The sequence below is a fragment of the Aquarana catesbeiana genome, linkage group LG07 (genome assembly GCF_042186555.1).
Source record: "Aquarana catesbeiana isolate 2022-GZ linkage group LG07, ASM4218655v1, whole genome shotgun sequence".
NCBI classification, from domain to species: Eukaryota; Metazoa; Chordata; class Amphibia; order Anura; family Ranidae; genus Aquarana; species Aquarana catesbeiana.
This window is the reverse complement of record NC_133330.1, coordinates 294,749,910-294,771,583: the sequence shown is the minus strand read 5'-3', so window position 1 is coordinate 294,771,583 and position 21,674 is coordinate 294,749,910. Positions and strand designations below refer to the sequence as shown.

The window sequence follows — 21,674 nt, the reverse complement described above, 5'->3', positions numbered from 1 at the left end:
GACGGCACACCTCTTACTCCTCCCTTCCCCTAGGACGTCTGACGTCATTCTCAGCAGCTGCTCTCCATTCCAGAACTTTAATCTTCTTCTGGTGAAGCCATTCCTTTGTTGATTTGGATGTATGCTGTGTGTCATTGTCATGCTGAAACATGAAGTTCTTCTTCAGCTTTCTAGCAGAAGCCTGAAGGGTTTGTGCCAATATTGACTGGTATTTGGAATGGTTCATAATTCCCTCTACCTTGACTAAGGCCCCTGAAGAAAAACAGCCCCACCACCATGCTTCACTGTGGATATGGTGTTCTTTTGGTGATGTGCAGTGTTGTTTTTGCGCCAAACATATCTTTTGGAATTATGGCCAAAAACTTCAACCTTGGTTTCATCAGACCAGAACACATTTTCCCACATGCTTTTGGGAGACTTCAGATGTGTTTTTGCAAAATTTAGCAAGGCTTGGATGTTTTTCTTCGTAAGAAAAGGCTTCCATCTTGCCACTCTACCCCATAGCCCAGACATATGAAGAATATGGGAGATTGTTGTCACATGTACCACACAGCCAGTACTTGCCAGATATTCTTGCAGCTCCTTTAATGTTGCTGTAGGCCTCTTGGCAGCCTTCCTGACCAGTTTTCTTCTATCTAATCTTTTAATAAATTTTGGAGGGACGTCCAGTTCTTGATAATGTCCTTGTTGTGCCATATTTTCTCCATTTGCTGATTACTGTCTTCACTGTGTTCCATGGTATATCTAATTCCTTGGAAATTCTTTTGTACCCTTCTCCTGACTGGTGTCTTTTAACAATGAGATCCCTCTGATGCTTTAAAAGCTCTCTGCGGACCATGGCTTTTGCTGTAGGATGCGACTAAGAAAATGTCAGGAAGGACCTACTAGAACAGCTGAACTTTATTTGGGGTTAATCAGAGACACTTTAAATGATGGCAGGTGTGTACTGAATCCTATTTAACATGAGTTTGAATGTTATTGCTTAATTCTGAACACAGCTACATCCCCGGTTATAAGAGGGTGTGAACACTTATGCAACCATATTATTTTATTTTTTATTTTTACTCCCCCCCCCCCAAACGATTTCAGTTTGTTTTACAATTGAGATGTACAGTTTTTAAGTCACAATAAAGATGGATAAAGTTCTGAAATGATTTATCTTTGTCTCATTTTTTTACATCACAGAAACCTGACATTTTAACAGGGGTGTGTAGACTTTTTATATCCACTGTATATATAGTTGAAGACAGCAGATATACATGTAAAACTTATGTAGGCAGATTTGTTTCATTCCTGTGTATCATGTGAGGCTGTTCACTTCACTGGGTATATGTGTGGGTTTACAGCCACTTTAATGTATTTTATTTACCTGTAAAAGCCTCCTTCCTGTAGACAACCCAAACGCCTGAGACTGCTGTTAAGTACCATCTTGGATGTAATATGAACAGTCCCCGCATTCTCAGAGCTGTCACTCAAGATACACTACAGTATATATAGTATTCTTCCTTGCTCCTCTCCCAGCAGCTACATAAAAGGTTATATAAACTGTTTTTGGGAGGGGCAAAAGAGATGGGCCAGCACAGAGAGTAACTAGACACTCCCAAAAGAGGAAAGGTCTATGATGTACAAGGAGGGAGGAGGCTGTACTAGGGAACTGACTCCTGTGGAAGTCAAATTTGCTAAAAAGTTTAGAGATGTATTGCAAGTGGATATAAAATTGTTTATGAAAAGAAAAAATGCTGCAAGTGAACATTTAAAATAATTGATTTTTTTCCTGTGCCTTTACCTGCAACTTTTTAAGGGGCTTTGTTATCCATTATGTCAATGTTACTTTGCACACAGGTCCTGTTTTTGCTCTGGCCCTAAACAGTGTTCCAGCAAGTTTTTTTCCATTTATCGGTAACCACAGGAATGTTTGCAGTGAATGTTCGCCAGTATAAACAGGTCCAGTTGGCATCCAATCCCTATACATGATGAATCTTTTTGTGTACTGCCAGCTTTTTCTACATAAAGAAATCCCATTCTGAGGCAATATGGAGGCTACCATTGACAACCTTTTTTTTTTTTTTTTTAAAAACAGCACCCCAGTTATTATGGTGATCCAGTGATTTTACTACTTTATCAACAACCTGGAACTGCTATGCTGATTAAAAACGGATTTCATTCTGACTTCCCCGAATTGCACAGTTATTCAGGTCTAGTTTCTTAGAAAGCACTGCAGTCAGTAACAGCCAGGCAACTTTAATTGGCAGTCATAATTGTCTGCTTCAATGTTTCTCTGTAAAGGTTTCCTTAGAAGGAGAAGGCAATTAAAAATGCTAGTTGCCTTGCTGTCATGTTGCACCTCCTCCTTGAATACTTTTTGAGTTACTGTCCTTGAACAAGCATACAGTGGTTTACCATACAACCTGACAGAACTGGAGAGGATCTGCAAGGAGGAATAGCAGAAGATCCCCAAATCCAGGTGTGAAAAACTTGTTGCATCTTTCCCAAAAAGACTCATGGCTGTATTAAAGGGTGCTTCTACTAAATACTGAGCAAAGGGTCTGAATACTTAGGACCATGTGATATTTCAGTTTTTCTTTTTTAATAAATCTGCAAAAATGTCAACAATTCTTTGTTTTTCTGTCAATATGGGGTGCTGTGTGTACATTAATGAGGAAAAAAATGAACTTAAATGATTTTAGCAAATGGCTGCAATATAACAAAGAGTGAAAAATTTAAGGGGGTCTGAATACTTTCCGTCCCCACTATAAATTCAGGATAGTCAAAGCAACTGTATAATTCCAGCTTAATGCCTCCAAATTAGATCAGTATTACAGTAAGGCCCCTTTCACATGGGCGATCCGATCAGGTTTGCCTGTCAGACACCTGCCGCCACCCAACTGCCCCATAGAGGTGAGTGGGATTGTGTCTGTATCTGCTCAGCATAGCGAAGTGGACATGGACCTGTCATCCCCCTGCTCAGTGGGGATCTGCGGAAATATCCCCCACTGAGCAAGCAGATTCCACTTTCGGAGGCGCCCACGTTAAAGGGGCCTAAGGCAAACAGCATTTTCATCAGGACAGGTCGACGATAATCTCCATACTATCTCAGTACAGTTTTCCTAAAGGCCCATTTGAAGTCACATAAATAGATATGCAGTTAGATAGACATAGAACGATCAACCTACGTTCTCCTGTTACAGCAGTTGTGCATGGAATCAGAAAAAAGATTTATCTTTGCTGCATTCACCAAATGCTAAAGAAAATTTAAACTTCTGCCGACTCTGCGGTGAGAACTGAGTGATCAAACACTACTGATTGCTCAGTTCTCCCCAACCGCTCTGAGCAGAGAGCCGTGACCATCAGTCACTGGCTCTGTACTCTGACCCTCCAGAGCTCACTGGAGTGCTAGGCTGGGGAGGGGAGGGTGGAGCTGAGAAGCTGAGTCATGTGCCAGTTAAGGCATCTGGGTGGAAACTGACCATGTGGTGAGGATCTTTCCTGATCCTGGCCTGGCTGAGTGAAGGCAGCCGACCGTGGACTTCAGCTGGTTGTCAGCTGAAAACTGGTTACAGGGGTGCAGAACGCAACTCCACTCCTTTGACCTACAGGAAAAGTCTAGACTTCTATAAGCCCTGATGAAGAGGGCGGAGTGAACCCCCTTAACTGCATTATTGAGTTCACTACATATTTTGAAATAAGACCTCCCATTTGGATCTCAACATTTCGGTGTGGTGCTCCGATTTTTTGTTCTAAAATGATTTAGTCGGACCTTGTGTACATAGTAATCAGTATTCTGGAACAAAATTTATCAGATACGGCTTCTCTCCTTTTGCGACCAGGTCTGTGCAAGCACACTGGTTCTGAAGAGTGTAGCTGTTACTCAACTCTGCCACCACTGACAAATCAGTGTGAGGCCAGGAAGCAGAAAAAAGGTATTTTAACATATGTAGGTACAGGACTTTAAAGGTATAAAAAGGTGTGAGACTTCAATTGGGCATTATAGTTTTTTTTTTTTTTTTAAATCCACAGATTAACAGTATCAAAAAATAACCTTTTGCTGCATCACTCACCTTAAACCTGAAGCTGCCTTCCACAGCACTATATGCATGCCTCTGGATGTCCTCAGTCTTCAGAGTTGAATGACAGCTAGCATCATTCACCCACTTCCTCCAAGCCCAGGCTGTCCTAGACCCTGTGGTGGTGCCATCACAGCACCTGGACTCACAGTATAACTGCACTGGAAGGCACTTACACACTCCATTACATGAGCACTTTGCAGTATTGTGGTAGGGTCTAAGCCATGCTGCCACTGGAAAAGAATAAGGATCTATGGCAACATCGGCATGCCAACTGGCTATGGCAACTGGTCAGTAGACCCTTGAAAAAATAGGTGTATATATTTGTGTGGGAGGAACCTCATGCATACACAACCTACAGGCATCATTATTCATATACTGATGTACAGTATCGGCACCCAAATAAGGGTTGCTCTTAAAAACAAACACTTCTTCAATGTCATAGTTACACAAGAGGGGTTGAACTCTCTAATTCAAGTCAATGTGAAGTCCTTTATTACAATTTTGACTGAACTGAATGCTCTGAAACATTTGCAACAACAAACATGTCTTCTGGTGCAGGGATTGTGTGTATGAATCACACAGAGAACAATATAGAGTAATAGATATGAGGGGTCACAGGTCCCATCTTCACAGACAAGTCAAGTATAAATTAAACTCTAAAGTCCTATTAAATCAGAGACAAGTAACCTGCAACCCTCTATAGCAGTTGTGGAGTACTGCAGGCCGCCTGTGAAAAGAGGCAGCCAACATGCAGATACCACAAATATTTAGCCGCTTGTCTGAGCGATATCACAAGCTTTTGGCTGCATTCTCTTTAAAAAAAATTAAAAAAAATAATAATGGATCCAATTGTCAAAATGGCTGGAGTCTGAATGACAGGCACTGTTTCAATGCCAAAAGTACTTGCCCACTTGGTCCCGTTGTGGGACAAGCGCTGAAATATTGGGAAGATTTCAAGTATCCGATGTTGGTCTGTTTATTCAGAGATAAATATTCACATCATGCATATACTTATGAGGCACGCACTGCAAAGAAATGCACCCTCACCTCCCCAGCCTTTAAAAAAAAAAAGAAAAAAAAAAACACAGATCCAAAAGTTGAAATAAGAAATAAATAAAACTGGCATTTCAACCAAAATATATTCTTCAAAAAAAAAAAAAAAAACCCCTCATACCTTATCTAAGTATCAGGCAACATAAATGTCCAACCATAATACTGCAAATCATCCTTTTTTTCTTCCATATTTATTAGCTTATTTATAAAAGGCTGGATAAACAACAATAAAATGCACAGTACCGTAACCCATAGCAAAATTTTAGTTTACTGCACTCAGAATAAAAGACCTATTCTGGCTATAGGTTACAACACTTTGCATATTGCCCTAATAAATAAGCCGATTACTGTCAAACATTCCAAATGGGGGGTCTACAATCTGCAAACCGAACAGATGTAAAAAGATAAAATTTGACATGAACCTGGTCTGTGGAGCTGGGCACAAAACAGTTTTACAGTCAAGGACATCTTCACAATATAGTGATGCTGAGTATCTGCACTTTGCTGTACACTTGTTGGGTTTAGTATAATGCTGCACTGTACACTTTTGGGGCTTTGCAAATGGCTTTAGCTAAATAGAAATAAGACTTGTGCTGCTATGGGGTGTCTTATCTCCATCTTAAATGGGCAGGACTTTGGGCCAAGTATAATTAGTGAAGTAGAAACTACTTTATACTCTTTAGGTCTCACTATACACTTTAGGCCTCCTTAGAGTGCACACTGGGTTCAGGGCCGCGCACCCACCCCTGCCTGTCAAACTCGGCTGTGTGGTGGAGTCAATTCAGTTGCAGCATGTCTGTTCATGCAGCTCTATGCCACACCACATACATAAATCAAGCCCTCATTCACACTGTATGGGCCCTCTGTGCCCGTTCGAATGAGGCCTTATTGGGACTACCATAAATCTATAATGTAATGAGTGAGAACATGTTTAAAACTGGAGGACAACCACAGAGGGCAAGAGTTTTATATCAGTGCGATGCCAATATGTGTTCTTCTTGAGTGATAATATTCTATACAACCAAAGGCATTATTAGTAGCATCCAATCCAGCCTCTCTCCACCTTTTTAAACACAGAGGAAACCTTGATCCAATGTTGTGGTCTCAGGGAACCCTTGCTAGCATTTATTAGATCTAAAGATCATGGTACATGTGTATGATGGTCAATAGGAAGAATACTCCTTACATTTTTGGTCATTGGGAAGACCCTCCCCTCATTACAGATAGCTAAAAATCACTATTGTCAGTGGTTATTTATTTGAGAGGCAGAATTTGCTCAAGAACAACTAGAAGCCACTGGAGGAACCCTAGTATTCTACAGAACCCTGAGAAAGGCTAATCTACTCGGATACTTCTGCTCATTTCCAATCTTTCTGTAGTCATAAAATCGATGGATAATAACCTCCACTTAGCCTTCTTGTGCAGTTATATGTCCTCTAATCTTCCTTTGTTCTTTGTTCCGATTAGAAAGCTAATTGGCAAACATTTAGGAAGATGCTCCTCAGTTAATATCATGTATCAGCTTAGAAAATGAATAATCTGTTTATCATTAGAATTACTTCAATGACCACAGATCTCAATCACATCTTTGTGATCGTTGCTGTTGGTTTACTGATGGCGTACAGAAACAATATAAATCATCAGGACTTTAGCAAATGGGAATGCAGATCCTTATCTACTTCTAGTCTGTAGAAACCGAGGTAGAACGTGTTAGTGCACCAGCTGAAAATGAGGGCTAAGTGAGAAGTTCAGCCTTTACCACAAACCCATCATTACTGTAATGTAAAAGGTAGTATCTGCTGGCATTTGTAGATGTGCAGCACTCTTTATAAGAAACTCAGTGCAGTAGACCTAAAGAGATTGCTGGAGATGCTCATTGTAAATTTCTGGGAAAAGAAGTGAGCCAGCTACAGGAGCCAGGCTGTGAAATCATGTCTGCAAACTGATTTTCAATTCTGCCATATTTGAGCGAAGAGGAACAATTCCAATTTTTAAGCAGCTACAGAACTCATGGATGCTGGCCAATTAAAATAGACTGGGAATTATTGACATTAAATTAGTATATAACTTGTGCAACAATTTTCAACTATTTCTAATAAAGCCAGAATTATCCTTTATATTATGCAATAGGGAGCAAACTGTTCCAGATCAGGGGAACCCATATTTTTTGCAATCTGCATGCAGATCAGTTCTTCCAAGCTAAATCGTTACATGGGTATGCAACCTTTAAAATGCATTTTGAAGCAGCAGGTGAAAAAAGCCCTGGCCTGCAGTGTCAGTCAAACCCTAATATTGAGCAGCAAACTTTGCTTAGAAGGTTCATACTATAAGAACATGGAAAGCGTCCATGTTGACAAGCCCTAATCTGAAGTTTCCTATACATAAATCCCAATCGAAGTTACTGGCTCCGTAATCACATGACAAGCCAACAATAATTCACCTTCCAATATTTTTGATTTAGTAGGCAGACAAAATAAGGGTATACAGATAATCAGCATCATTATGGAGAACACTTCAAACACCTTTCTGCAAATAGGAGATATAAAGAGGACATGTAACTTTTGAAATATCCATCAATTCGATGCAAGTGATAAAGTTTGGATATATTGGCTATTTTCAGACCTACATCACTCCACAGAAACGCATGGCTTGTCGTCTAGGAGTCTGGTCTATGAAGTCCATTTGAAGACACCATGGGGTTGATTTACTAAAGCGGAAGAGTGCAAAATCTGGTGCGGCTCTGCATAGAAACCAATCAGCTTCCAGTTTTTCTTTTTTTGTCAAAGCTTAATTAAAGAAGCTGATTGCCTACCATGCACAGCTGCACCAGATTTTGCACTCTCCAGTTTTAGTAAATAATCCCCATGTCCTATGACAGTGATGGCGAACCTTGGCACCCCAGATGTTTTGGAATTACATCTCCCATGATACTCATCTACACTGCAGAGTGCATAAGCATCATGGGAAATGTAGTTCCAAAACATCTGGGGTGCCAAGGTTGCCATCACTGTCCTATGACATTTCTCTCTCAATGCAGTGAACAAATTGAAGGGCACATTCTGGGATGGCTGCTGTCTATCATACTAAGGTACCTATCCAAAGCTAAAGGCTGTTCTTTTCTGAACTCCAATAAGGAGCTGGTTAAGGGCCAAAGAGCACCTACGCGTTACAGCATCTTTCACCTGTTCCCAGAATTTGGGCAAGGGTAATCTTCAACACTGTATAGGAAAATTGGCTGTGTCAGCTGCAATGTATGCAATTGTCAATGGTTCACATATTGATATTTAATGATTTATATATTTTACCTATTTTATACATATTTTAATGTCTTACAACCCTGATGCAGTGTGTGTGTGTGTGTGTGGGGGGGTCCCTGTAAACTTAAAATACATTACCTTACTTACTTATAGATTATTGAATGATAAATAGATTTTGCATTTGGACTTTCAGTACTGGATTGGTGGTGTTTATTCTTGTTTCTAATTATTAATTTGGCCCCCCTAAAGCTAAGGTTTAACCTGCTTCTATTTTGCTTTCCCTGATTCCCCTCCATCCCTCCTCATCAACAATCTAAATACCCTAATAAAGCATAAGTTCACTTAAAAAAAAAAAAATACACATTTTTTTTTTTAGGTAAAAAAATAAATAAAAATTGTGCATTTATTTTTGGGAGCCTGCAGAGCATTGCACCTGCGATCAGCAGATCAGAGGATAATGTCAGGCTCCTGCAGACTCTCAGTGCAACAACCGTCTGCCCATATGGACAGACAGTTACAGACTGAACAGTAGTCACAAATCAATGAACTACGAAATCATTTACCGAAGGGGGGGGGGAGCGGGGCTGTTGCATTAGTAACATTAGTTGTTTAGTAGTTAAACTTTAGACCCTGTGACATCAACACTAGCTATATTGTGCTTCTTTATGCAATATAGGCAGATCATGGCTGGTAGAAGGGGCTGACAGGTTGCTGTAACTAACTTCCTGAAAACAGGAAATTGAGGTGACGTCCACATGTGATGCTGAGCCTCCATAATTGAAAGAACCGAACCAATTAAAGGGGCAGTAATGTTGAGGAAAAAAAAGTTAGATGTTGCTGGAAGTTACCCAGTCAGGAAACGAGGAGGGCTCTATCTGACTTGCTGCAACTTCTAATCCACACTATGAGAGGCTCACAGTGTGCTGAGAAATCAAAGTAGGTTATTTCAGTACAGGAGAGGAGCCTGGAGTTCAAATGATATCAGACAAGGGCTGAGAGGCATATCAGTAGCTTACGGTTTGTGGCAGACATGTTGTTGCTGGGACAGGTAAGGGAGGTGAAGGCCTCATTCACACAAGCACTTGTACTGTGTGAATGAGGTATTTGCTTTCTTCTCATTCATGCAGTACAGGTGCCAGTACCTGTGTGAATGAGGCAAAAAGAAAAACAATGACGTGGAACAGAAGCATTTGTATATTGTGAGCCAGACTAGCTAGCCAAGCCAGTTAGACCAGATGATTGTATGGCAAGAAGTAGATCTAAAAATAATAAAATAATTTTTGGCAAATTAAGTACAAAATTCGTAACCTGCATCAGAATAATTAATGAATAAGATATTTCAGAAGTGCCAGATACTCTTTAATGGAACCACCTTTGGTGTAAGAACAGTGCATTCATTCGATCAGAAGCTGGATGACAGGCGATGTGTATTCTTTGACTTTTGTACTGGGGTGATCCCTTGCTTAGGTGGAATCTTTCCAACATGGCATCTCTAAAGCTCTCTCTTCCGGGTGGTGCGGGTGCACTCCAGGAGCAGGGAGGTGACAGAGAGTAACGTTCCTTATCCCGTAAAGCAGAAACTTATCTGCTGCCGGCACAGTCCGCTCTATGGACACTTATTCCTTGGCTTCCAGGAAAAGTGTTTCCTGAGGGTACAGCTTAAGTTCCATGAGAGATCTGCTGGGATCCAACTGCGTGATCTGGAAGACAGCATTAAAAAAAGTACAATTAGTAATTGACAGTAATAGCTCATTCAGGCTGAACGCCAGGCAAACAGCTATTTATACAAATGAGATGCGTATTCATGAGAGGTTTTACCTGCCCAACCAATCCAAAGATTTACCCAGCACTGCCACACAGCACAGCCTTGTCTGATAGTGCAAAAGACCTGATTTTTCTTTGCTGAGGTTCAGTATGACCAACTAGGACTCACCCCCCCCCCCTCAGCCTGTGACTGTACAAGCAAAAGAGAAGCAGCACACTGATGAGCTTATCTCTTTGCACCTCTCTCTTCCTATCAGCATACTCATTGCCAGCTTATTAACTGACTGGTTTCTTCTGCTGACTCTCCCTCTTGCAGTGTGAGCGGTGATATATTGGGATTGCAAGAGGCAGATACAAACTCAAAGTCAGGAACTGTTGTGGCAGAGTTACATTCAGGTCTTAAAGCAGTAGTAAACAGCAAAATTAAAAAAAAAAAAAAAAATGGGCTCCCCTGCATGTTTATGCCATAATGAACTATTATGCACCGCATACTAGCACATGACTACATTACCTTTCGAATAAAGCCCTTACCACTGATAGGGCTTCCATCTTCACCCGGTCTTCCTTCTAGGTTGGAGGGCTCTGGCTTTTTCAATGGTTTGGGCTGCAATAAAGTCACTCCTATGCAAGAGTGTGGAAGCCGCGACAGGGCTCTCTGCATTCCATGGCATACTGTGTGTCCTGAATGCAGAGTGTCATTGTGCATGCGTGGGTGATGTCATCGGCTTTTGCCGATTTGAATATCTCCTAAACTGTATGCATTTAGAGATATTCATTTTACCAACAGGGAAGCCTGACTATAAGCTTACCTGTAGGTACAAGTTACGTTTAAGTGAGTTTACTACCACTTTAAGGTGTCTCTGGGATATCAGTAGTGCTGTAAGACCTCATAACCTAGAGTTCTAAATATCTGGTAAGCAGTTGGTGTGTTCATAGGCGGTGGAGCATTGAAGTGGATACATTGGAGACAGCTCAAAACTTTCAGTTTTTGTGTTTATAATTAAATAATAATGAATACTATGATGCAATAAATTTGTGAATGCTATATCTACTTGGAGTCATAGTTTAATATATTTGCAACCCCTTGTCTCTACACATTCTTCTCTAAGGGTAAGTGGATGGTTTACTAAATATTGGTCAAGTGCCAACCAATCTAAAACTCTGCCGTGACTTTTCATTGATACCATTATTTATTAACTAAATCAGTCTTTCTGGAACCTCAAAAATATATTAAGGCACCTCTGCCTAAACCAATTAATCAGAGGTCTGTGGGAAGAATGCACCTTACATTGGTGGTCTGCCCTTAAAGTAGTGTCCAGAATTCCACATTACAGAAAGCTAATTGGTGCCATGCTGCTGGCTCTACCAAATAGTGTTGGTCCCAGAACTATGAAGGCACCACCAAAAGGCAGGTCAAATGAGCCACAGCTCAATGGACCTCTAGCAACTTCTTGAGGATCCCTAGAATTCCACTGAACCCTGGTTGAGAACAGCTGAACTAAAGTGTAAAATATTCTTCCTAAGGTTATATTTAATGTAATATATAAACACTTTTTTCCAACAATTACTTTGATTTTGTCCTCAACTTCAGATTTGCTCACAAGTTGAAATGTTTCCTGCATTTTATGCTGTTTTTTCCATCGGGAAGCCTGTCTGATCAATGACAACAACTGCCACTTGAGCTAGTGCATGTAGACAGGAAGTGGCTGCAAGGGGGCTGCAGGAACTTAGAAGCATTGAGATGCGATAACAGAAGAATAAAGATGATAAAAAAGTAAAAGACAAACATGGCGATAGATTATTATACACAATGCTTTTGAAGTGTCATCCGTTTAGGTTTCCATCGACAGCATTGTACTTTAATGTAGACCTTGACAGCTAACCACAAAAATCTATGTTGCTTGCAGCTCTGCATGCACATTCCAAAATATCAGTAACTTGTATATTGAAAGTTTTTATTTTTTTTCTCCCCCTGGTTCTCAATAAACTGGTGACATAGCCAGGACCCCACAGGTGCTCCCTGGGAAGGCTTGGGCATCAGTGCCTTCCAGGGAGATTTTGCACCACACCGAATGTGTTGTTTATTATTCAATAACAAACAATGCCGAATTCCCAATGATGCCAATTGAGACCTGGTGTGGTAACATACCATGCCAGGGCTTGTGTGGTGCATGCGTGACATTGACATATGCACTGTTGGGGATCCATCATGATTAACAAACCACAACACAGCAGTAAGCAGAGCAGTAAGGTGCACATGTGAGTTCAAGTGCAGACATCATTGGTGGTCTGGCATGGAATAATGAAGAAGCCAGCTGTCCATGACATCTTTAAAAAAATTGGTGGTGTGGGTTTCTCATCTACAGGGGACACAGATGATGAGCAATGCAGAAAAACAAAAAAGAAAGTGGCATGGCAATATTACAAAGTTGATTGCTTTTCAAATTTAGGTTGCATTCCTGTTGTCAATTTTATTAGTATAAAATGTCAGTTTTAATTTGTTTAAAGTTTTGTTAGACCCAGTGGCTAAAAAATAAAGAACAGACAACACATTGGGGTTGATTTACTAAAACTGGACAGTGCAAAATTTGGTGCAGCTGTGCATGGTAGCCAATCAGCCCCAGTAGTAGTAGAGTAAGCCCATTAGATCTTGATTGCTAATGCAGTCTCTTCTTTCTCCCACAGGAACTTTTCTTTTTATTCCCAAACTACTCTTTCTTTGCTGCGGTGGCTCCCATCACAAGCGGCATCTCTACTGACCCACCATAAGCAAGTGTGCTCAGGGTTACCACCTCATCCCTTTAAAACCAAACACATATCAATTACACACAGGTTCTGTGGTTGAATAAAGGTGTTGCAAAGGTTTGTGTTTTTTCCCCTTAATGCATCCTATGCATTAAGGTGAAAAAACACCTGGCAGTCACCGCCCCCCCAGCCCTCCGTTTTACTTACCTGAACCCCTCCATCTCTTCGTCGGGGACGTCTCTCTCTCTCTCTCCACAGGCTCCCAGCTCTTGATTGGATAGATTGATAGCAGAGCAGCCATTGGCTCCCGCTGCTGTCAATCAAATCCAATGGCGCAGGCCGAGTCCAGCAGTCGGCGGCTATGGACGCCAAATGCTGGACTCGGGAGAGTGCCCGCAAAGGTAATCCCCCGGGAGAGCGCTTCTCCTAGGGGGAGATCTGATGTGGGAAGGAGCCGTGAGAGCCGCCGGGACACCCAAGAATAGCCAATACCCAAGAACAGCAGGCCACTCAAAACGAGCTGCACAGTGGAGGTAAGTATGACATGTTTGTTACTTAAAGAAAAAATAAAAAAAAGGCCTTTACAGTCACTTTAAGGTGGTAAATTAACTCACTAATTCCCCGTACACACGATAAAAAAAACACACGATAAAAAAGTGCCCTGAGGCGATTCAGTTCGCATAGGTAGCGCTATACAAGTCACTCATTCATTCATTCGATCAGAAAATCGTACAGAAAATACCGCTTTCGAATCGATCGTACGATAATAGGATCATTAGTACAGAGCTTTCGAGAGCTGATCATGACATTTCATCCGATATTATTCAGACATGCACAGAAAATTTTTTCGTACGATGCCAGATCACACGATTTTCCTTTAATCAGTAGAGCTATCGTTTGAAAATGCAATACAAATGCATTACAACACATGACATCACATCTAAATTTTTTTTCTGTCGTACAGGAATTTTCGCGACTTTAGTAAACTCATCAGATTCGATCTGAGATTAGCATGCAAAAAAAAAACGGACGATCATTCATTGTGTGTATGGGGCTTTAGTGCCTTATCTGCATTAAATTGGCCTCAGAACCTGTGAAATTTTTATGTGTTCAGGTTTAAAGGGATGAGGTGGGAACCCTATGACTACTTTCACACTGGGGCGCTTTGCAGGCGCTACAGCACTAAAAATAGCACCTGCAAAGCGCCGCTCCTCGCACTCCAGTGTGAAAGCCCTTTCACACTGGAGCGGTGCGCTGGCAGGACGGTAAAAAAAGTCCTGCTAGCAACATCTTTGGAGCGGGGAAGAAGTGGTGTGTATACCGCTCCTGCCCATTGAAATGACTGGGGCAGCGCGGCTATACCGCCGGCATAGCGCTGCTGCAGCAGCGCTTTGCAGTGGTTTTAACCCTTTCTTGGCTGCTAGCAGGGGGGTAAAACCTCCCCTGCTAGCGGCCAAATACCCCTGCCAAAATGACGGTAAAGCAGACCTAAAAATAGTGCCGTTTTACCACCGGCGCCCGCACCGCCCCAGTGTGAAAGGGGCATTAGTGTGCTCCTTACCCAACAACTACGTAGCTACATGGAGCTGCTCTGTGTGAGGATACGCACAGGTGGTGCAAAGACACTGGAGAAAAGAGGATCTGTGATTGGCGTCAACCTGAAATTTAAAACCAGTGCAACCCAGGAGTGAAGAGACCAAAAGAAAATCAATCACTTTTAAGGTGACAGCAAGAACTCATGGGGGCATTTCGGCGCTTCCAAGAGAGACTATATGTGTGCACGAGAGGACTTTATGAAGTCACTGCAGCCACCTTATCCACCTATGTATACTGACAATATTACATGCCATTCATCCTAACACAGGGGTTACAGTGCTTTTTTTGTGAGTACCTGATTTTTATGAATAAAAAGAAAGTATTTTAGCTACACAGTGTGCACTATATATTTTGTCATGGTACTATGGTTGGAATTTAAGAGTGACAACTTGCAGTTGTTAAAAGTGTTTGGACATCGTATCTTATTCATCTGTACATTCAAGCTTCCATCTGTGACCACTGTAAGTGGCAAACGCCTGTTTGACCCATCTGTTAGCTCAGGGGTCCAGTGATTGAGGTGAGCGGTTTGGCTAACTGGTGGAGGAATCACTGATTAGGAGATATCACATGAATGTCTATGAACACCCTTATTACCGCTGAGGAGATCTTATCTGTCAACTTTTATATCCATCTTTTATACCAAAGGGGACTTAAACATCTTATGCTATGCAATCTGTTATTTTGTTTCTGTATATATTCTTAGCGCTGCACTGTTATTTACCTATTACATGTTCAGAAGGATTTTCATATATTGACCTTTTAGTGTACAGCTGCTTTCATTTTGTGAGTTTATGTATATCGTCTTGCGCTGACTGAACCCCCATATTTTACATTGACTTATATGCGTGCACTACCTGGCCAGAAATTATGGAGAGCACCGTAAGTGGACGAAGGTACAAAAATACCCTTACAAGCAACTTCTATATGAAATAAAGACATTTATAAACGTGTGAGGGGGTGTGAGGCTGTGCAATGTTCATTGTGGGAATATTTCCTTTCCCAGAAGGCAGAGCTGCAGTGCACAGCCGCCCATAGCAATAAATAACTGTGTGCTAGCTGTACACGGGTAGACGTCATACTTGCATAAACAGGTGTATGGGAATATGTTTCTGAATGCACACAAGCTGCAGGTATGCCGTATACCTGCGTCCAGCCATTCATTACTATGGGGGGGGGCTGTATGCTCCAGCTGTGTCTCCCAAGCATGAAAATGCCCCCACAATTTACGATGTATGACCTCATGCGCCTGTGAGGCCTATTACTACTTGACACATAACATTGCAGTATGTTTTGTTTGATGATAATAAGCAAAGACAATATTTAAAAAGTCCCAAGATGGAGTGGGAGTTCTCCCTGCTCTGGTGCTGCATGAGCTGTGCTGTTAATCAGCATGATGTAATGAAGGTGTGTATACAGACCATGCCAGGAACTGGGCTTGGCCAACATCTTCCCAGAAAGAGGAAGGAACGTAGTGGAATTTTTAAAAATGTATTTTTAGTTATTTCAATAACTCATCTGAAAAGTTAATATACTCTCTACAAACAAAGCAGCAGAATTCAGCACAACAACATATCCAGCTGGGAATCACTGGGCTAATTAAGAAGGCAGACTGTGTTTAGCACGTTCTTTCCTCTTTGTTGTGTTATGTGGGTTTGTGGTTAAATGAGCAAACTGCTAAACTTAAGCTTATATGTTGGAACAGCTGTCAAGAAATGGCGTGGAAAGTGAGGCACAGCTAGATAGTTGTGCTTTCCTGATCAACCACTGCTGCCTTTTAAAGTGGGATTGTAGCACTAACGGTTGCCTCCAGATGGGGCTGCAGCCAATTAGGGAGACAGAGAACCTCAGTCAAGCTTCCTGGTAATAATAATTTCAAAGTGGCCTTTTCTTGTTCTCTTTTACACTTTGGAGATCTTAAAACAGTTTCAGGCAAAGGATTGTGGGTGTCATGAGAAGGGGTGGGACTGTTTATACCCTTGATTTCAGTTTGCCTTCTGTTCCCAATACGCCCAGGGATTTGCCGATTTGCCAATGTTTACACCATTACCCAATTACTGAATATGCGGCTGCTGCATCTGTCAACAAACAGAGCTGTTGTCGCTTTGTTTTAGCGGCTCAAGCTCCCCCCTCCTCCTCTTCGTATGGCTCATCGTTACGCTTAATTAGCATCCCATAACCTTCTGCACCACCAGGAGCTCAAATCTGCTATCTGTAAACAGTTTATTTACCACTACATCAGATTAGGAATGCATGTGTATGTATAAAGGAATTGTCGACACAAGAGGAAGTGTTTAAAGTGGACCTGTCACAAAGTGTAGGCTGCCATTTCGCTTGATAAACAGATTTCAAGAATATAAGGCCCTGGTGCCCAACCTACAGCCTTTGGTACTTGGCCCCAGCAGTCAGTAGCAGCGATGCTGATTTGTATAGGGACTGTAACTGCAATGGTTTCTAAAGAATCAAGTAAACTTCTTATGCCCCGTACACATAGTCGGACTTCGTTCGGACATTCCGACAACAAAATCCTAGGATTTTTTCAGATTGATTGTTGCTCAAACTTGTCTTGCATACACAAAGTCACACAAAGTTGTCGGAAAATCCGATCATTCTAAACGCGGTGACGTAAAACACGTACGTCGGGACTATAAACGGGGCAGTGGCCAATAGCTTTCATCTCTTTATTTATTCTGAGCATGCATGGCACTTTGTGCGTCAGATTTGTGTACACACGATCAGAATTTCCAACAACGGATTTTGTTGTCGGAAAATTTTATAGCCTGCTCTCAAACTTTGTGTGTCGGAAAATCCGATGGAAAATGCGTGATGGAGCCTACACAGGGTCAGAATTTCCGACAACAAGGTCCTAGCACACATTTTCCGTCTGAAAATCCGACTGTGTTCGGGGCATTAGTCTTTGTCTGCACCACGTCTCCACTCTTAATGACAGCTGTAAAACTACAACTACCTTCTTGGAAAGTGTGACAGCGATGACCCAATGTAAGCAGAGATTTAAAGCAGTGGTTCTCCTGTCCTCAGGACCCACTAACAGGCCAGGTTTGCAAGATAACTGAAATACATCACAGGTAATATAATTTACTGCTCAGTGATTGCAGTATTCTAGTCGGCATCTTTCCATGGTAAGTGGGTTAGTGGGTCCTGAGGACAGGATATGAGAACCACTGATTTAATGGATAAGTTCACCTTTTTTAACATGTTACACCCATATTCAGGATGTAACATGTTACAAAAGGTGAACTTATCCTTCAAATTTCTGCTTACATTGGGTCATCACTTTAACACTTTCCTATTCAGGGTGTAACATGTTACAAATCCATCGGTCCCTGCACCTCCCCGATGTCAGGGACGGCAGGGGATCTTCTCCCCCCGTTCTCTGTCAGAATCCGCAGAGAGCGCGGCCGTGAGTGGCTCCGCCTGCCTGGCCGCGTCACTCATTCACAGAGTTTTGTGAACTGAAAACGACAAGATCTGCCTTTGCGGCTGTCGGCTTGTAGTTCTCAGTGATACTACAAAAACACACAAAAAGGGACGCACCTAGTGCATTACCAAAAGACAGTTATTTGAATATTAAAATCAATAAAAATGGGTACACAAAGTGGCAACTGTCAATTAGTCATAGAACCACACAATGCTATGCAGTGCGGACACACATATGCTGTTCACATCAAGGGGTGTAAAACTGACGTGTTTAGGGGGGTGCACCCACTTCCTCAGAGTTAGATTACTCTGGACACCTTTAAATAAGGAGTCATCACTAAGAAACCCTAACCCCAAAAAAGGCAGAAAAAAAAAAAGGCGCACATAGTCACATAATTATTAGATTCATAAAAATTCAAAAAAGATTCAAAAGGTTTGATATACATAGAAAGTGTAATTATACAGAGAATCACTCACACACGAGGTGTCTACAACATATCTATAGGTGCTTCATCGTCAATGACACTGCGCAACGGTAGTTCATAGATGTTTCCTGTTAATGTGTAACTGCTTGGCTGTACGATGTATGGCCAAACAGCTTACACAGAGTCTGCAAGAGACCTGCATTGCACCCATGATCTGCTGATCGTGGGTGAAATGCTTTTTTTACCTGCAAAAAGATGCACATTTATTTTATTTTTTTAAAAGGTGAACTTATCCTTTAAATTAAATAGTGTGTGTTTTTCTTGTTAGAATTTAGTTTATGGTAAGGGAAAGAACCCAGTTCCAGGCCTAGACTACTGCCTCTGTGGTCACAATAATCAAATCATTCAACAGTTGAACAAATTCTACGCGTGGTTAGGAGCATCTGGTGCAAACTTTCGCCATGCTTTAAATTTATTTAAAATACCGTATTTGTTAAGAACATCAGGTACAGCCAACACGTTTACGGGGAAAAGGCCTCCTTCCTCAGGGTATTTTTTTATTAAAATTTTTTTTACCTACAATCAGGGTGAATTAAAGAATTGAGGCTAGAGTATCCCAACAGCTGTGTAAACTGCTGCCTGAATCACTCCCGTTAGGACTATGTAATTTTATCCTGATTGTATGCAGGAGCCCTGAATAAGGGCAAGTCCTTTCCCCAAAAGCGCATTGGCTGTACCTGATGATCTTAAAAATAAATATTTTACATTTACAATTTTAGTTGGGATGGAAACTTGTACTGTTGCCCCGAATCCCACACTAAGTTGAACAATATGTACAGCAGTATAGTGACATCCGTAGAGAACCCCTATACTGCCCCAGTTGAAAAAATACAGATATAAGGGATGTAGTGAGAAAAGTTAGGCTAAATATTGATTTATCCCCTTAACATTCTGTGTACATAGCCTATAAGTAACAGGTATTCATTATCTGATTATGTCTTCATACAGGGAAACAAAATATAGTACTGAGAAGTAGAAAGAAAGTGGGTCTGGCATTTTCTAAGAACTGTATTCTTACTCGTTAATGGAACACAACAAATGATGATTTTGAATTTATCTTGACTCAGGGCATACAGTCCAGCTACAGAGCAGCTCTACTCTGCTGTTCTCACATTTATATATTTTGCACTTGGTGGACCCACTAGATAAATCAGTGATGCCTGTGTCCAGGGTTGCATTTTCATCACTGGACCCTGTAAGCACATGACTTAGAACCCTTTCACACTGGGGCGCTTTTCAGGTGTTTTACCGCTAAAAATAGCCCCTGTAAAGTGTCTCTCAAGCCACCCCAGTGTGAAAGCCGGAGCGCTTTCACACTGGGGTGCTGCGCTTGCAGGACAGGAAAAAAAAGTTCTGCAAGCAGCATCTTTGGGGTGTTGTGGGAGCAGTGTGCAAAGCACTTCGGCAGCGCCACAAAACGGATGCTTTTAATCCTTTCCTCTGCCTTTAGCAGGGGTTAAAAGCGCCCAGCTAGTGGCCAAAAAGCACCGCCATAACAGCTGTAAAGCGCCACTAAAACTAGCAGCACTTTACCGCTAATGGACCCGCCACCCCAGTGTGAAAGGAGTCTTAAAGTTGTAAAGGAAGAAGTTTTTTTTTTAATCTTAGTGCATTCTATGATAAGATAAGTATAACATGTTTGTTATTTAAAAAATATATAGAAGACTATTTGTACGTATAAGGGAAAAGAAATATGTGGTCCATATCAATACAGGGAAGAGTCACCTTGTTGCTTCTCCGACAGATAGGCGTGTGCCTAATAGTAAATCTAGCCCTGCTTGCATCCACATCTTTTGAAGACTACAAAAATTCAGCCCAATGGGGTTGATTTACTAAAACTAGAGAGTGTAAAATCTGGTGCAGCTGTGCATAGAAACCAGGTTCTAACTTCAGCTTGTTCAATTAAGCTTTGGTTGATCACAATCCCTGGATTTCCCACATTGTTTTATATACTCTTTAAAAATCTGTGTCGTGGTAGTGCAACAAATAAGCAAACTTGCAACAGATTCACGTACATATCGGTAAGGTGTCTATGGGGTTGATTTGCTAAAACTGGAGAGTGCAAAATCTGGTGCAGCTGTGCATGGTAGCCAATCAGCGTCTAACTTCAGCTTGTTCAGTCAAGCTTTGACAAAAAAAAACAAACCTGGAAGCCGATTTTCTATACAGAGCTGCACCAGATTTTGCACACGCTAGTTTTAGTAAATCAACCCCACTGTGTCTACAGATTCGGCACTGGCCTCTGTGAACCTACAGTAGCACCACCAACTAAGCTGGAGAAGCAAACAGCATTGATTCATGTGACAAGAGGTTACAATGCCCTTCTACCAGGCTGGAACATCCCGTTATAAAACTGAAATTTTCAAGCTGACAATTCATACTTTAGATCAGAATTCTCATCTCACTTCATATTATTTCCTGAGGTTGTTGTTTCAATGTATGTAAAAACTTTTTTTTTAATTTAGGTATGTAGGAAATTGTTAAAATCATTATCAGACTGTTGATTTTTTTTTATTCCTCTATCACTCTGGAGAGATTTCCCTTTACTCCTTGTCCAGAGTCATGACAGGAAATGAGAGGCAATCTTCCCAAAATGAACAGAATTCTCATCTTGGAGAGTTGACAATGGAATGGTGTCCCAGCTGAAATATTTTCTTCCACTTCTTGCTCTAGTGAATTTCTGGATTTCTCCTTTTGGTCCCAGTGACAGTGATCACCAGACCACAAGATAGGGTTAATCTTATGCCCTGTACACGGAATAAAATTTTCCCGACAAAAAAAACGTGGATTTTTTTCCGAAGGATGTTGGCTCAAACTTGTCTTGCATACACACGGTCGCACAAATGTTGTCGGAAATTCCGAACGTCAAGAACGCGGTGACGTACAACACATACGACGAGCCAAGAAAAATGAAGTTCAATAGCCAGTGCGGCTCTTCTGCTTGATTCCGAGCATGTGTGGACTTTTGTGCAACGGACTTACACCCTGTTCCAAATTATTATGCAAATTCTATTTCAGTGTCACGATTAAAAATTTTGTTTTTCAGTTTAACTCATGGATGGCATTGTGTCTCAGGGCTCTTTTGATCACTGAAAACAATCTTGGACACCTGTGATAATTAGATTGCCAGGTGAGCCCAATTAAAGGAAAAACTACTAAAGGAGGGTGGTTCCACATTTTTTTTTCCACATTCCACCATTTTCAAGCAATATGGGGAAGAAAAAGGATCTCTCTGCTGCCGAAAAGAGTGAAATAGTTCATTGCCTTGGACG

General features: G+C 41.4%; 1 protein-coding gene across 2 annotated transcripts in view; it reads right to left on the bottom strand.

Moving 5' to 3' along the window:
• Positions 1–4,536: 4,536 nt before the first annotated feature.
• FAF1 (Fas associated factor 1) overlaps positions 4,537–21,674 on the bottom strand; it is a 473,366-nt gene continuing 456,228 nt past the window's right edge. For both annotated transcript variants that reach the window (XM_073593564.1, XM_073593565.1), the window contains exon 19: positions 4,537–10,077. In XM_073593564.1, the coding sequence (XP_073449665.1) occupies positions 9,994–10,077 (84 nt within the window). In that variant the 3' untranslated portion in view covers positions 4,537–9,993. The remainder of the gene's footprint in view (positions 10,078–21,674) is intronic.